Source organism: Suncus etruscus, chromosome 18, assembly GCF_024139225.1.
Source record: "Suncus etruscus isolate mSunEtr1 chromosome 18, mSunEtr1.pri.cur, whole genome shotgun sequence".
NCBI classification, from domain to species: Eukaryota; Metazoa; Chordata; class Mammalia; order Eulipotyphla; family Soricidae; genus Suncus; species Suncus etruscus.
The window spans coordinates 27787886-27804457 of record NC_064865.1 but is presented as its reverse complement, the minus strand read 5'-3'; the positions used below and the strand labels follow the sequence as shown (position 1 = coordinate 27804457).

The window sequence follows — 16572 nt, the reverse complement described above, 5'->3', positions numbered from 1 at the left end:
CGGGCCCCATTGCAGCACTATTTACCATAGCAAGACTCTGGAAACAACCAAGATGCCCTTCAACAGATGAATGGCTAAGAAACTGTGGTACATATACATAATGGAATATTATGCAGCCATCAGGAGAGAAGCACTATGTTAAGGAGAGCTTCTGCAATGAAAAGCCCACAGTCTAACTAAATGTAATGCATTCATACCTTTGTTCCATAAATGTTTATTCCATGCCTGTTATGTGTCACATGCAGATTTAGGTAATCAAGGTATTGTGACAAACTGAAGTCTCAGCTCTCATAGAGCTTATACTCTATAAGCTGCTTTTATGTTTCAGCTTTGGTTTTCTTTCCCTTTTTTTTTTCTTAGTGGTTTCTTTTTTTTTTTGGTTTTTGGGCCACACCCATTTGATGCTCAGGGGTTACTCCTGGCTATGCACTCAGAAATCGCCCCTGGCTTGGGGGGACCACATGGGACACCAGGGGATCGAACTGTGGTCCCTCCTACGCTAGCGCTTGCAAGGCAGACACACCTTACCTCTAGCGCCACCTTCCCGGCCCTCTTAGTGGTTTCTAATTAAAAAAAATAAAAAGGCACCAAGCAATGCTTCTAGAATGAAGAGATAGCTCAATGGGTGAGTGTATGCTTTGCATGCAGGAGACCTGGGTTTAATCCCTACTATTGCCTGATCCCTGAGCCCCCCAAGAGTGAGCCCTGAGGGGCCAGAGAGATAGCATGGAGGTAAGGCGTTTGCCTTTCATGCAGGAGGTCATCGGTTCGAATCCTGGCACCCCATATAGTCCCCTGTGCCTGCCAGGAGCAATTTCTGAGCCTGGAGCCAGAAATAACCCCTGAGCACAGCCAGGTGTGACCCAAAAACCAAAAAAAAAAAAAAAAAAGAGTGAGCCCTGAGAAAGCACAGAACAGGGAATAACTCCTGAGCACCATTGAGTTTGATAAAGAAACAAACAAACAAACGAACTCAAAAGCAAACATATTCCAGGACAGAATGGCAGTCATGTTTCCAGAGTTCATTGGAAACAATGCCTTGTACATATCAGTGCCCACAAAATGGATAAATTGCAAAAAGATGAGTTGGTAGAATTATGGGGGAAAAAGGTAAATTATTAATAGTACATACTAAATATACTATTTCTCTAGGTAGTCAAATAGTTCAATGCCCATAACCTTATTTCCTTATTGACTGTGTTAGAAGAAGAAAGAGTCTATATTATTACAGGCTCAGGAGGAGGAGAACCTGGGTCTCCTGTACCTCTCAATTACTTAGTTTTCCACACTATATATAGATTTTATAGGCATCTCTATGAAAAAGAAAGGGAGGAGACCAGAAGCAATGAGCAGTAGATCTCCTGCTAGGACAAGTCATCAACCATTCAATTTCTGGGCAATATCTATTCAATAGAGACTTTTTTAAACCAAAACATATGATCTAACACCAAACCCTATACATCAGCAGCTTCTAATATATGGTGAATTTAATACTGCTCACCTTCTAATCCAAAATGAGCAGAGAAGCTAGAAAAGGACACTAATCTCAACAAGCAGGAGAGAGTTCAGGACTGATGAATGGAGCACAGGCACGGGAAGATCTTGACTTACTTTTTGGTGAGCCGAGGGTCCAGTGGAGGATGCTGTGCTCCATACACAGGTTGGATGCTAAAAGCACAACAAAAGGAGAAGTTGGGTGTCAGGAAACTGAATATGACAGTGAATATCATATGCATCATGAAAATGAAAGGTCCCTGAGAAAGAAAACGCCTCCATGAACAAAGAACACTCGAGCCAATGGAGAAGCACCTTTTTTAAAACATCTTTGGAAAAGTTCATTTGTTCAGTTAAAATGTCTGTGCCTTAAGCATGAAAGCTTAGAAGTCCTCACTGTAAAGGAAAGTAGCATGAAAAGATAACAGTTTGGAATTGGAGACAAGATTTCTTGTTTGGGGCTATACCTGGCAGTGCTCAAGATTTACTTCTCATTCTGTGCTCAGGGGTCACTTCTGAAGGGGTTTGAGGGAATTTACGTGGTGCCAGGGGTTAAACCCACATCAGCTGTGTGCAAGGCAAGTGCCAAAAGCACTGTACTATCTCTCCAAACCCCTAAAGCAGATTCAAACACCAGTTCTGGTTCCTAATATTATAGTCAACTGGCACTAAAGATACCCGACCTCTTTGAACCTGTTTTTTCGTCCATAAAACAAGAAATTGTATAATGGGAATATTGCCTACCCCAAAGGAACACCTGAGCTAACAGAAAGTGAAGCATTGCTATATAAGAGCAATTCAAGGAATTTTCACAAATAGTAGCTAGGGGTATGTATAAAGTGGTATGATTGACTAAAACACAGTTTGGCTATTTCCAAGATAGAAATAAGCATACATAAAGTCCCAGTATTTCCTTCTTAATTTCCTTCTTCCCTCCCTCCCTCCTTCCCTCCCCTTCCCATTGCTATTAATTGTTCTAATGACTACAGTCACACACATAGTTATTTGTGATGCTCACCAGGAGTCATGGGGTCCTAGTTGTGCTTAACATGAGCTTGCGGGGGGGGGGGGGAGGGAGGCACTCATTTAGTTGTGGTGCTACCTACATTCTGGTGTAGTATTTGCTGGGGGTCTAATTTCTCAGAGGTGCTATGCATTATTAGTTATGGGGCATACACACAAGTGACTACAGTGCACTAGAGACCATACACTCTGTTGTCTGTGGTCCCAGACAAGAGAGCTATCAAGATCACATTCGGCACATGTGGGCAGGACAGGGGGTCAAGTCTCAGCTTCATGCTTGCGAGACAAACACCGTTTTGCCACTGAGCCTTCCTATTCTCTTTTTCTTTTTTAGAGGATGGTCCTCCAGCCTAAGATTAATATGCAAAAATATGTGTTTTTTAAAACATACAAATTTTTTGTTTGTTTGTTTTGAGGTCACTCCTGGCAGCACTCGGGTTACTCCTGGCCAAATTTCTTTTTTAATTTATAGAAATCAAGAGGTGAAAATCTACTGCTTTGATACTTCTATTCACTGATGGCTATTCAGGCTGTGTGATGAGGGTCACCAGGACCATGCTCAGTGCTATTCTGTGGTCACCAGGCCTACATGAGGCCATACATTTCTCATGGATGCAAGACAGATAGATGCTCCAGCCCTTTCAGCCATCTCCCCAAACCTCACCATGGTTCCTTTTAGTCATAAACTAGAAATAACCTAAGTCCATCAACAGTCAACAGAGAAACTGTAGCAATTCATTAAATAAACTTCAGGGTTGGAGAGATAACATGGAGGTAAAGCGTTTGCCTTTCATGCTGAAGGATGGTGGTTCAAATCCCAGCATCCCATATGGTCCCCTGTGCCTGTGAGGGGCGATTTTTGAGCATAGAGCCAGGAGTAACCCCTGAGCGCTGCCGGGTGTGACCCCAAAACCAAAAAAACAAACAAAAAAAACCTTCTATATAGCAATATAAATATGAGGTAGGGCTGAAAGTGGCAATGTGGCCCTTAGAAATATCATGATGAGGGGCCGGAGAGATAGCACAGTGGTAAGGTGTTTGCCTTAGATGCAGAAGGACAGTGGTTCAAATCCCGGAATCCCATATGTTCCCCCGAGCCTGCCAGGAGCAATTTCTCAGCATAGAGCCAGGAGTAACCCCTGAGCACTGCTGGGTGTGACCCAAAAACCAAAAAAAAAAAAAAAAAAAAACCACACAAAAAAAAACCCCCAAAAAAAAAAAACAACAAAGAAATATCATGATATAGTGCAAATTCTAGATTACTATACTGATACACAATTAGCAGAATGAAATGTATTGCTTAGAGGCACAGCATGCATTTTAAGACAGCTGAAGGATAACAAAGTATGCCTGGTAAGTGAAAAGGATATAGTTATCTCTGAGGAGAAGAGGGAAGGGAATGTAACAGGGAACAGATGTGATGGGATTTCTGGGGAGCTCATTTCTGACTCATTTCTGAGCTCATTTAATGACTGTTTTAAAATAATTTTCTGTGTAATATTTCACACTGAAAAGAGTGACCTGCCAGACAAATAGTACAGGAAGTAAGACATATTAAATAAACATTCTATTCTATATATATAATATACATAGAATATTATATAGAATATAATACATAATATATAATAAATTATATTCTACATAATATTCTATATAATATTACAGAATATAATATATAATATTATAGAATATATATAGAATATTATTTTTATTTTTATTAATTTTTTTTAATTATGAGAACAATAATGCAAAAAAGAGGACAAGGTAAAGTTACAGTGGAAGGACAATCACCCATAAACAGAGTTCTCAGAAGAAATCCCCTTGCTGATGCCTAAATTTTGAACTTACAGTCAAAGAACATTAAGAAAAATATAACAGAACCCATGTACAATTACTTTGTCCACAAGTCCCCAGATTGTAGTACATTTCTTAGCAGTGCACAAAGCAAACTAAAGCCATGAAATTTATGTGACTCCTTAAACATTGAAGGCATAATATTTTTTTACATTTTCATGCACATACATATTAGTTTAAGTTAACACCAAAAGTTTAAGTTTTTTTTAAGGTTTAGAGTCAAAGGAGCACAGTAAAAATGGTGTTAGAGTGGCAAATATTGTTTGCATAGGCCCACCAAAATTTGGGGGACATGGAAGGGAAAAGCCTTGGCCTAAATACAAGGAGACCCTACCCCTGAAGTTTCCTGGCATAAGACCAACTCTAGGCTCCAGGCAAACTAGTTTGTTCAATACAAGCCATTGTCTGTAGTGCCAATACAGTTTTATTTTTCACACAGTCCCTATTGTTGGCATCAGGTTTCTGTATTAAAGATCCTGGAATCTGCACATCCTACATTAAAGTCATGCTGGTGTGGAGCATCCTCTAGTTTCACCTCACCATTAAAGGGCAATGCAGAAAGCCCTGACCAGTAAGCAGGTCGTTGTTGTTGTTGTTAAGTCTTCTCAGTGTTAAGGGAAGTCTCTTTTGAGTAGGTCGATGTCAGAGCAGCAGTAGAGTCTTCCCTGGTAGAGGATTGTTTCCAGGTGATGTTATAGACAACCTTGGATGTTTCATGGCTGGCTTCCCTAGATCAGGGGTGAATGGAGAATGCCCATTCTTCTGAGGCCTGTGCCAGGTCATTATGTTAATGTTCAGGGTGTAAGGTCCCATTGCATTACAAGATTTGTGTGTTCCCATCTCTATTAGAAAAGAACTTATTTGTATGTATAGTATTTTCCCATTTTAATGTGCCTATGCAAACAAGAAATAAAGCTACGTGGTGTTATCGGTGCATATGGGGGCATAAGAACACGTCCAACAATACCCGTGAGTTGGTTCAAACATAAGCATTAAACTGAGAGACTCTTTCACCAAATTCCCTATTGAACAGTTCACAAAGAGAAGAAAAGATAAAAAAAAAAATGGGGAAAATCGTCACTGTATAAGAAAATATTCAGCAAGAGCTATAGCTGTCAAAGAAAACATACATAAAATGTTGAAAAGACATACGTGTCCTTTTTATGGCTTTTGAAATAGTTGGGGGGGGTGTTAACTCCAGTGCACCACTTTGGTCTGTGACTTAGGACTCTGCAGTACTAAATTTTAAAAGGGTAAATGTGGAGTAATGATGGTAGGGGATGAGAGAGTGAAAGAGAAAAATGAGCTTTTGTAGGGATGTGCAAAAGGGCAGAGTACAAAATGGATATTCTGCATACACAAAAACAGAATTCAAGGATAGGGAGTACTATTAATGTATCTAGTGCCCCCGCGTGGTTTTGAACATATAGACTGGTAAGAAATTACCAGTGACTGCTTTAGTGCAACCGAGCAACTCTCAGCACCCACAAGTTAAGCCTAGGGTAACCTTCAAGCTCCTCTAAGGGACCCACCTCGCTGGCTTGCCCAGGCATGTGGCCCAGGGGAAGCCCTGGAGATCCAGAGCAAGGCGGTAGAGGGGTGCTGGGGTCACCCAAGTCCCGCACCCCCCCTAGGCCTGGTTAAGAAAGCCTCTGGCGGGCCGGAGAGATAGCACAGCGGCATTTGCCTTGCAAGCAGCCGATCCAGGACCAAAGGTGGTTGGTTCGAATCCTGGTGTCCCATGTGGTCCCCCGTGCCTGCCAGGAGCTATTTCTGAGCAGACAGCTAGGAGTAACCAACCCCTGAGCAACGCCGGGTGTGGCCCAAAAACCAAAAAAAAAAAAAAAAAAAAAAAAGAAAGAAAGCCTCTGGCATGGTGGAGGCCTGCCGAACCCCATGCTGGCAGAGACTCCCGGCTCCCAGGAAGAAAAGAGATCCTTCAAGAGCCGAGAGGCCGGAAATTCAAAGCCCCCACCCAGACCCCTCCCTAAGGAGCCAGGTGGGGAATGGGGGAAAGCCTAGGGTAACCTTCAAGCTCCTCCAAGGGACCCACCTCGCTGGTTTGCCCCGGCATGTGGCCCAGGGGAAGCCCTGGAGATCCGGAGCAAGGCGGTAGAGGGGTGCTGGGGTAAACCAAGTCCCGCAACCCCCCTAGGCCTGGTTAAGAAGGCCTCTGGCACGGCGGAGGCCTGCCGAACCTCATGCTGGCAGAGACTTCATATATAGAATATTATATAGAATAGAATATACTCTATATTCTATATTCTATTTTATAAAAACAAGTAAGGCCAGCTATTTACCACAAGCTCACAGCAAACATATTCAATGAAGAAAAAGTAAGCCTTCCTTCTACAATCAGGTACAGGATGAGGTTGCTGGCTCTCACCACTTCTATTCAATATAATACTGTAAGCACTTGCTATAGCAAGTAGGCAAGAAAAAGATATCAAGGGAATCCAAATAGGAAAAAAAAAAGTTGAAATCTTACTATTTGTGGGTGACATGGTACTATATTTAGAATATTCTAAAGACTACACAAAAAGGCTTCTAGAAACAACAGATTTGTATAGTAAAGTGGCAAGGTACAAAATTAATATGTAAAAATCAGTGGCTTTCCTATATAAAAGTAAGGAAAAATAAGAGTCATTAGAAAATAATCCCATTCACAATTATACTTAAGAAAATCAAGAAATCAAATTTATAGGACAGACGGTGGTTTGAATCCCGGCATCCCATATGGTCTCCAGAGCTTGCCAAGAGCAATTTCTGAGCACAGAGCCAGAAGTAACTCCTGAGCGCTGCCAGGTGTGACCCTAAAACAAAACAAAAACAAACAAAATGTTGAAAAAAATAGGGGCCGAAGCAATAGCACAGCGGTAGCCTTGACACTGTCAACCTGGGATGGACCCCAGTTCAATTCCCAATATTCCATATGGTCGTCCCCCCTCCACCCGAGTCTACCAGGAGTGATTTCTGAGCGCAGAGCCAGGAGTAACACCTGAGCGCCACTGGGTGTGTATGTGACCCAAAAACCCAAAACCCAGTATATATGTATATATTATATATATATACATATACATATATATATATATATAAACTTTAAAGAGGTCAAAGAACAATACAAAGAAAACTACAAAATACAACTTGAAGAAATAAAAGAGGACACAAGGAAATGAAAGCACATCCCTTGCTCATGGATTGAAACGATTAACATAACTAAAATGTCAATACTCCCCAAGCATTACACAGATTCAAAGCAGTCCCTAAAAAATACTCATGACATTTTTTTTGGGGGGGTCACACCTGGCAGTGCTCAGGGGTTACTCCTGGCTCTATGCTCAGAAACTGTCTGCCCCTGGCAGGCACAGGGGACCATATGAGATGCCGGGATTCGAACCACCGTCCTTCTGCATGACATTTTTTAAAGAAATAAAACATGGGGCCGGAGAGATAGCATGAAGGCAGGGCATTTGCCTTGCATGCAGAAGGAAAAAAACCAGAAATAAATAAAAAATAAAACACTCCTGAAACTAAAATCTCCAAATAGCTAAAGTAATTCTTAAGAAAAAAAGGGCAGGAGTGGTAGCTCAGTGGTAGGCTTTTTGCCTTCCACGTGGCTGACCCAGGACAAACCTCGGTTCTATCCCTGGTAGCCCATATGGTCCCCCAATCCAGGAGCGATTTCTGAGCACATAGCCAGGAGTAACCCCTGAGTGTCACCGGGTGTGGCCCAAAAACCAAAACTAAACAAAAATTCTTGAAAAAAAGAAGATGGAAGTTAATACTTTCCCCAACTTCAAACTACTATAAAACAGTAGTAATTAAAACAGGGTATTGAAATAAAAACAGACCTTCAGATCAATGGAATAAAGTTGAATATCTTAAGACAGATCCTAAGATACATGACTAATTAATCTTTGATAAAGTAACAAGAAATACAAAGCAGTGAAGAAAGCACCTTCAACAAGTGGTTCTGGTAAAATAGGTCAACTATATACCAAAAAATGAACTCAGTTCTCTTTTTGTTTGTTTGTTGGTTGGTTGGTTTGGTTTGGTTTTTGGGCCACACAAGGCCATGCTCAGGGGTTACTCCTGGCTCTGAGCTCAGAAATTACTCCTGGCAGGCTCAGGGGACCATCATATATGATGCCGGGGATCAAATCCAGTCATTTGTGTGCAATGTAAATGTCTTACCCGCTGTGCTATTACCCGGGCTCTCAGACCTCTGTTTAATGATTTTAACAACAACAACAACAACAACAAAAGAATTAAAGATCTTGATATCAGACCTGAATCCATAGATACTTAGAGGAAAACAGAGACAGAACTCTACAGGATATTAAATCTATAGACATCTTCAATGATGAAATACCATTGACCAAGCAAGGTAGAAACAAAAATAAATGGGACTACATTAAATTAAAAAGCTCTACATCTCAAAGCAAATGATGACCAGGATACAAAGACTATCCATGGATTCAGAGATATAATTTACCCAAGATTCAGTTGATAAGAGGCCAATATCAAAGATACATAAGAAAAAATTACAAGAAAAAAAAAACATCCAATCCCATTAATGAACGGAAAGAAAAAATTAACAGAAACTTCCTCAAAGAAATACAAATGATAAAAAAGTACATGAATAAATGTTCCACATCATTAATCATCATGGACATTTAAATCAAAATGGCAAAGAGATATCATCTCATACCACAGAAACTGGCATATATCAAAAAGAACAAGAACAACTAGTACTGGCATGGATGCAAGGAGAAAAGGACTCTCATTCATCGCTGGTGGAATTGTCAACTGATCCAGCATTTTTGGAAAACAACTGGACATTTTTCAAAATTACTAAAAATTGAGCTTCCATATACCCAGCAATACTGCTCCTAGGAATATCCCTAGGGGCTCAAAAACACAATGCAGGGTAGGGCTGAAGAGATAGCACAGCAGCAAGGCATTTGCCTTGCAAGCAGCCGACCCAGGACCAAAGGTGGTTCTAATCCCGGCATCCCATATGATCCCCCGTCCCGGCCTGATCCTCCGAGCACAGAGCCAGGAGTAACCCCTGAGCGCCTCCAGGTGCGGCCCAAAAACTAAAACACACACACACACACACACACACACACACACAAAATGCAGGGGCCCAAGGGATAGCACAGCGATAGGGTGTTTGCCTTACATGCAGCCGACCCAGGACAGACAATGAATGGTTCGAATCCCGGCATCCCATATGGTCCCCCAAGCCTGCCAGGAGTCATTTCTCAGCACAGAGCCAGGAGTAACCCGAGTGCCACCGGGTGTGACCCAAAAACAAACAAACAAACAAAAAACACAATGCAGAAAAGCCCTCTGCACTCCTATGTTCACTGCAGCACTATTCGCAATAGCCAGAATCTGGAAACCCAAGTGCCTGAGAACTGATGAGTACAAGTGCACAATGGAATACTATGCAGCTGTTAGGAAAAATTGAAACATGAAGTTTGCTTATAAATGGATAGAGATGGAGATTATTATGCTGAGTGAAATAAGTCATAGGGAGAGGGACAGACATAGAATAATCTCACTCATTTGTGGGCTATAAGAAAAATAAAAGATATACCGGAGCAATAGTACAGCAGGTAGGGTATTTGCCTTCCACACAGCTGACTTGGGACCTATGTGGGTTTGATCCCCAGCATCCAATATAGTCCCCCTACTCTGCCAGGAGCAATTTCTGAATGCAGAGCCAGGAGTAATCCCTGATTGCCACCAGGTGTGGCCCAACAAAAAAGAGAGAGAAAGAAAAAAAAGAAAAAGGTAGTATGGTAATAATATCCAGAGACAATAGAGATGAGAATAGGGTCAGGAGGACCAGTCCCTAGTAGGAAGCTTGCCACAAAAAGTAGTGAGTGAGACAGTGTAGAGAAGGGTCCAGAATGACAATAATAGTTGGACCTAATCACTCTGGACAAGAAATGGATGCTGAAAGGGGATAAAGTGATATGCATGGTACCCCTTCAGTAACAGTGCAAACCTAGGGTGCAAATGGCCTTAGTGAACCTGGTTTTTGAGCCAAGTGTCTTTCCCCTCCCCACAGCACTGTAACTCTGAAGGCCTCTGAGCACTTCTGGGCTGGGCCTGATTGTCCTGACCCTGAGAATGAGGTGCTACTCAGGTCCAAGCCCAGCTGGCTGGTTGTCACTGGGAGTGGCAGGAAAGGCTCCAGGTGCCCTGAGCACCATTTGTGAGGCCTTCCAATAAAAACAAATCATCACAAAAAGGAAAAAAAAAGTACCATGTTATTGGAACACACACTCACTCCAAAAGCAAATGCAGCCCAATAATGAACTCTTCCATTTTATTGTTTTGTTATTTCATTGCATTGCATTGCGTTTTATTCTGTTGTCAGGGGTCAAAGCTGGGGCACCCACATCCTGCACTCCATCCCTTTGAAGATCAGCATGCCTCTAACTTTAGAATTTTTTATTTCTGTTTTGGGGTCATATCCAGTGGTAGTCAGGGCTCAATCATGGCTCTGTGTAAGGGGTCACTCTGCTCTGTGCTAAGGAGTCACTTCTGGCTCTCTACTAAGGGGTACATACTTAGAAAGCCATGTATAGTGCTGGGGATCGAATTAGGACCAGCCATGCCTAACGTAAGTGATACGTACTATCTCTCCAGCTTCAGTGTGAATGACTCTAAAAAATATAATAAAAATTGGGAGGCAGGGGCCAGAGCAATAGCACAATAGTAAGGTGTTTGCCTTGCATGCGGCCAACACAGGACGGACCCCGGTTCGAATCCCAGCATCCCATATGGTACCCCAGGAGCCTTCCAGGAGCAACTTCTGAGCGCAAAGCCAGGAGTAACCCCTGAGCGCCACTGGATGTAACCCCAAAACCAAAAAAAAAAAAATTAAAAATTGGGAGGCAGAGATGCCGGATGTAGGGTATTTGCCTTGCACATAGCCAACTCAAGTTCGATCCCCATCCCAAATGTTCCCCAAGATTTCCAGGAATAATTCTGAGTGCAGAGCCAAAACTAACCCGAGTGCTGCTGGGTGCACCACCCCAACACACACACACAAAATTAGGAGTCAGAGAAACAGGAGAGTAAGGTACTTGCTTTATACACAAATGATCCAAGTTTAATCCCTGGCACCCCATATTGTCAGGGATCAGGAGTGATCCCTGAGTGCAGAGCCAGAAGTAACCCCTTAGAACTACAGGTGTGGTCCAAACAGCATTAACAACAGTAACAAAAACTAACAATACAAGGGCCAGAGCAGAACAGTGGATAGGGAACAGGGGATGGGGTACTTGCCTTGCACATGGCTGACCTGAGTTTGATCTCCAGCACCCCAAATGATTCTACCAGGAGTGACCCCGAGTGGAGAGACAAGAGTAAGCCCTGAGCACTGCTGAGTGCGGCCCCAAAACCAAATAAAACAAAAAAATATTGAGAAAGAGCCCTAGTGATAGCACTGTAGGTAGGGGCGCCTGCCTTGTATATGACCAACCCAAGTTCAATCACTGGCACCACACATGGTCTCTCAATTCCCACCAGGAGTGAATTCTGAGCACAGAGCCGGGGGTAAACCCTGAGCACCGCTGGGTGTGCCCTCACCCTACAGCCCTGGAGGATGGGGGGAGAAGAATGAAGTAATTCTCTAGCTACTAACAGAAAACAAAGATATTCACTGTAAAAAAAAAAAATCTCAATATACAATATAACACTATATGGGAAAAATGTTTAAACTGGAGCATTCACATATGTACTTATGGTTGGGTCTCTGTGCTGGCCTCCAGGAGGAGCCAACAAACTGGAAGGTCAAACTGCAAAGAGAGTAAAAACTTTTCTGTACCTTTCTAAAAAAGCACCTCATACATGAGTCACCTTTTTCACAAATAAATTAAGCAATCTTAAGGTGGGAAGGGAGATTCCAATGTGTAAAATACCCGTTAGCACAATTCCTGGCAAGTGGTAATACTAGCAGAAAGTAAGATCTTAAAACTCTTAGAATGCTACTTGGCTAGCAAGTCTTTTGTTTGTTTTAGAGCCACACCTACTCACTGGTGCTCAGGGCTTACTTCTAGCTGTGTAATCTAGGATCACTCATAGCGGGTTTAGGGCCTCACATGGAGTGTCACAAATTGAACCTGTACTGACCTTGAACAAGTGCTCTCTCTACTCACTTTACCATCACTCCAGCCCCTTAGCACAAACTTCTTTTTTTTTTTGGTTTTCGGGCCACACCCGGCAGTGCTCAGGTGTTATTCCTGGCTGTCTGCTCAGAAATAGCTCCTGGCAAGCACAGGGGACACCGGGATTCGAACCAACCACCTTTGGTCCTGGGTCGGCTGCTTGCAAGGCAAACACCGCTGTGCTATTTCTCCGGGCCCAGCACAAACTTCTTGACCAATAAATTTTATGGTACATGTACATTAAGAATTACTTAATCAAAAAAAAAAAAAGAATTGGGGCCGGGAAGGTGGCACTAGAGGTAAGGTAGGCACCTTGCAAGCGCTAGCATAGGATGGAACGCGGTTCGATCCCCCGGCGTCCCATATGGTCCCGCCAAGCCAGGGGCAATTTTTGAGCGCATAGCCAGGAGTAACCCCTGAGCATCAAACAGGTGTGGTCCAAAAACCAAAAAAAAAAAAAATTACATGTTCATAGGGCCAGAGAGATAGCATGGAGGTAGGGCATTTGCCTTGCATGCAGAAGAACGGTTGGTTCAAATCCCGGCATCCCATATGGTCCCTGAACCTGCCAGGAGCTATTTCTGAGTGAAGAGCCAGGAGTAACACTGTGCGTCACCGGGTGTGCCTCATCCCCCCAAAAAAAGAATTACAAGATCAGGGGCTGGAGTTATAGTGCAATGGTAGGGCATTTGCCTTGCACACAGCTGACCAAGGATGGACCTCGGTTCAATCCCCGGTGTTTCATATGGTCCCCCAAGCCAGGAGCGATTTCTGAGCACATAGCCAGGAGTAACCCGAGTATCACCGAGTTTGACCCAAAAACAAAAACAAAACAAAACAAAAAAATTAGGCCAGAGCAATTGTACAGAAGGTAGGGCACTTGCTTGCATAGGGCCAATGCAGGTTGGATCCCCAGAACCCCATACAGTTCCCCTTAGCACAGTCAAGAGTTAACTACTGAATCAGAAACAGGAATAACTCCTGAGCACCATCAAGTGTGGCGCCACCCCCCAAAAAACAATAGAAAAAGAAGGGCTAGATGCAACAAAATGAAAACACACAAAGACCAGTGATTTATTTTAATGCAAATACTCAAAAATGAGTAGACTAAGCTCTTAAGGTTCTCAAGTCTCTTTGTAATTAAACATAAAGAATAGAGAATAATCTCTTCAAGAAGCTCTTGATGGGCATTTTCAATAACTGAGTAGCATGGTAAGAGATTACTATCACCTATTAAAATTCGTGCAAATAGTGGATAGGGCACTTGGCATGCATGCAGCTGGCCCAGGTTCGATCTTCTGCATCCCTTATGGTTCCCTGAGCTTGCCAGGAGTAATTTTTGAGCACAGAGACAGGAGTAACTTGTGAGCACCGCTGGGTGTGACCCAAAATACGAAATAAATAAATCAGGGGCCGGAGACATAGCAGAGTGGCGTTTGCCTTGCAAGCAGCCATTCCAGGACCTAAGGTGGTTGGTTCAAATCCTGGCGTCCCATATGGTCCCCCATGTGAGTATGGCCCAAAAACAAAACAAAACAAAAAATAAATAAATAAATCATGCAGAAAACCCTGGGGCCAAAATAATAGTATAGCCCTGAGCACCAAAGGTTGTTGGGGAAAAAAAGACAACCTTAATTGTAAAGGAATTAGTTGACTGCTATCCAGGAAAGATATCCTAAAATCCAGTGGTCCTTAAACTATGGCCCACGGGCCACATATTGTATTTGTATCTGTTTTGTTTCTTCATTGCAAAATAAGATATATGCAGTGTGCATAAGAATTTGTTCATAAGTTTTGTTTTTACTATAGTCAGACCCTCCAATGGTCTGAGGGACAGTGAACTGGCCCCTTGTTTAAAAAGTTTGAGGACGCCTGCATCAATCAAGGTTGACTATTCAATTAACCCAATGTTCTGACAGAGCCAGAAAGACTAAGATAAATGATAAATATACTCATTATCATGGGCATCATCAGACCACAAGTTGAATTTCTGAGCCCAAATGTCATGCACCTGGAATATTTGATGGAATTAATCAACTTACAAATACTCAAAAAGAGGGGCTGGAGAGATAGCATGGAGGTATGGCGTTTGCCTTGCATGCTTAGAAGGACAGTGGTTTGAATCCCAGCATCCCATATGGTCCCCCGAGCCTGCCAGGAGCGATTTCTGAGGGTAGAGTCAGGAGTAACCCCGAGCGCTGAGGGTATGACCCCAAAACAAAAACAAACAAATACTCAAAAAGAATAGGCAATAAATTAGAAAAGCAGGAGAAACCAAGATTAGCACAGACTAAGTGACAGCAGAGTAGACTGAAAGAACCCAGCAATTAAAGCACCCCATTTTCTGGCACCTACTATTCACCTATCTATCTGCATGTACTAAACCCAAACTCCACACTAGCTAGAGCAGGCTGGGCTTGCTCTTATCTTTTAAATATTCCTTAATTACTAAATTGGGTTCTTCCTATTCCCTTTCCAAAATCATAACAGTCCTAAAGACCACACCCAGCCCATGAGAATTTCTCTGATCCTACACCCAACATTCACTAACCTACATTTTCTCTGGTTCCCTAAAACACATGAATCAGGATTTATCTTGCTTTTAAAAAACTGAATTATTTCACAATAAGTTTGTGGGTAGTCACATTCAACTGTACTCAGGTTTATCTCTGGCTCTGCACTCAAGGAACACTCTTGGTGGGCTCAGGGAACATATGGAATACAAGGAATTGAAATCAGATTGGCTGTGTGTAAAGCAAGTACCCTACCTGCTGTACTGTTGCTCTGCCCCATACAATAACTTTTTTTTTTAAGACTAGAACTGGGGGGCCCGGAGAGATAGCACAGCGGCGTTTGCCTTGCAAGCAGCCAATCCAGGACCAAAGGTGGTTGGTTCCAATCCCGGTGTCCCATATGGTCCCCTGTGCCTGCCAGGAACTATTTCTGAGTAGACAGCCAGGAGTAACCCCTGAGCATCGCCAGGTGTGGCCCAAAAACCAAAAACCAAAAAAAAAAAAAAAAAAAAAAAAAAAAGATTAGAACTGGGGAGTGGAGATATGACTCAATAGTTGAATATTTGCTGGATATGTGGGAGTCTCAGGTTTAATGTCCAGGACCTAATGGTTCCCTGGGCTCCACCAAGCAACACCACAAAATAACTTTTTTCCTGCATAAATTATTAGCAAGTGATAGTATTCTCTTAGAAAAGATTCTCAATATCTTTTATTTTGAGTGTGAGCCCTAAGCCAAAAACAGATCAATGAACTAGATTTGGATGACAAGACAAGGCCCACTAGGCAGGTGCTCCATACTGAAAAATAAAATGGAACTGACACCGGGCACACCCTTCTCTCCTGGCCTAGGGAACTATTTTCTTATATCTAGCAGTTTTTCAACCTACTTTAGTGTTTATATTTTTTATTTTTATGAATGTATTCCTAATGAACATATAAAATTGCTTTGCATATCTTAAAACCATATTAATGATGGAGCCAGAGGGACAGTATTGTGGGTAATGTGCATTACACGCATCCTATCCAGGTTTGATCCCCAGCACCACATATTGTACCCTGACCCCTGCTAGGAATGGTTTGAGTACAGAGCCCAGAGTAAGTCCTGAGCAATGCCAGATTTTGACCCAAATATCAAAGCTAAATATTAAAAAAATAACTGTACTAATGGCATTATACTGCATTTATGACTTTTTTTACATCTAAATCATGAATGATATTTTAAGTATTAATTTCATGACTGTCGAGCCAGAGAGATAGCGGTAAGGAGTTTGCCTTGCATGCAGCGGAACGTCATTTCGAATCCCAGCATCCCATATTGTCCCCTGAGCCTGCCAGGAGCGATTTCTGACTGCAGAAACAGGATTAACTCCTGAGCGCCAGCAGGTGTGACACAAAAACAAAACAAAACAAAACAAAACAAAATTTCATGACTATCTAGTTGATTTTTCAAATACAAATTAAAAAAAAAAAAAAAACAGGGCTAAAGCAATAGCACAGCA

The 16572-nt window shown here is 42.4% G+C and overlaps 1 protein-coding gene across 1 annotated transcript in view; it reads right to left on the bottom strand.

Moving 5' to 3' along the window:
• The window catches only part of TBC1D22B (TBC1 domain family member 22B), a 95728-nt gene that overhangs the window by 64869 nt on the left and 14287 nt on the right, over positions 1 to 16572 (bottom strand). The window contains exon 2 of the mRNA XM_049765363.1: positions 1612 to 1668. Coding sequence (XP_049621320.1) covers positions 1612 to 1668 — 57 coding nt within the window. The remainder of the gene's footprint in view (positions 1 to 1611; positions 1669 to 16572) is intronic.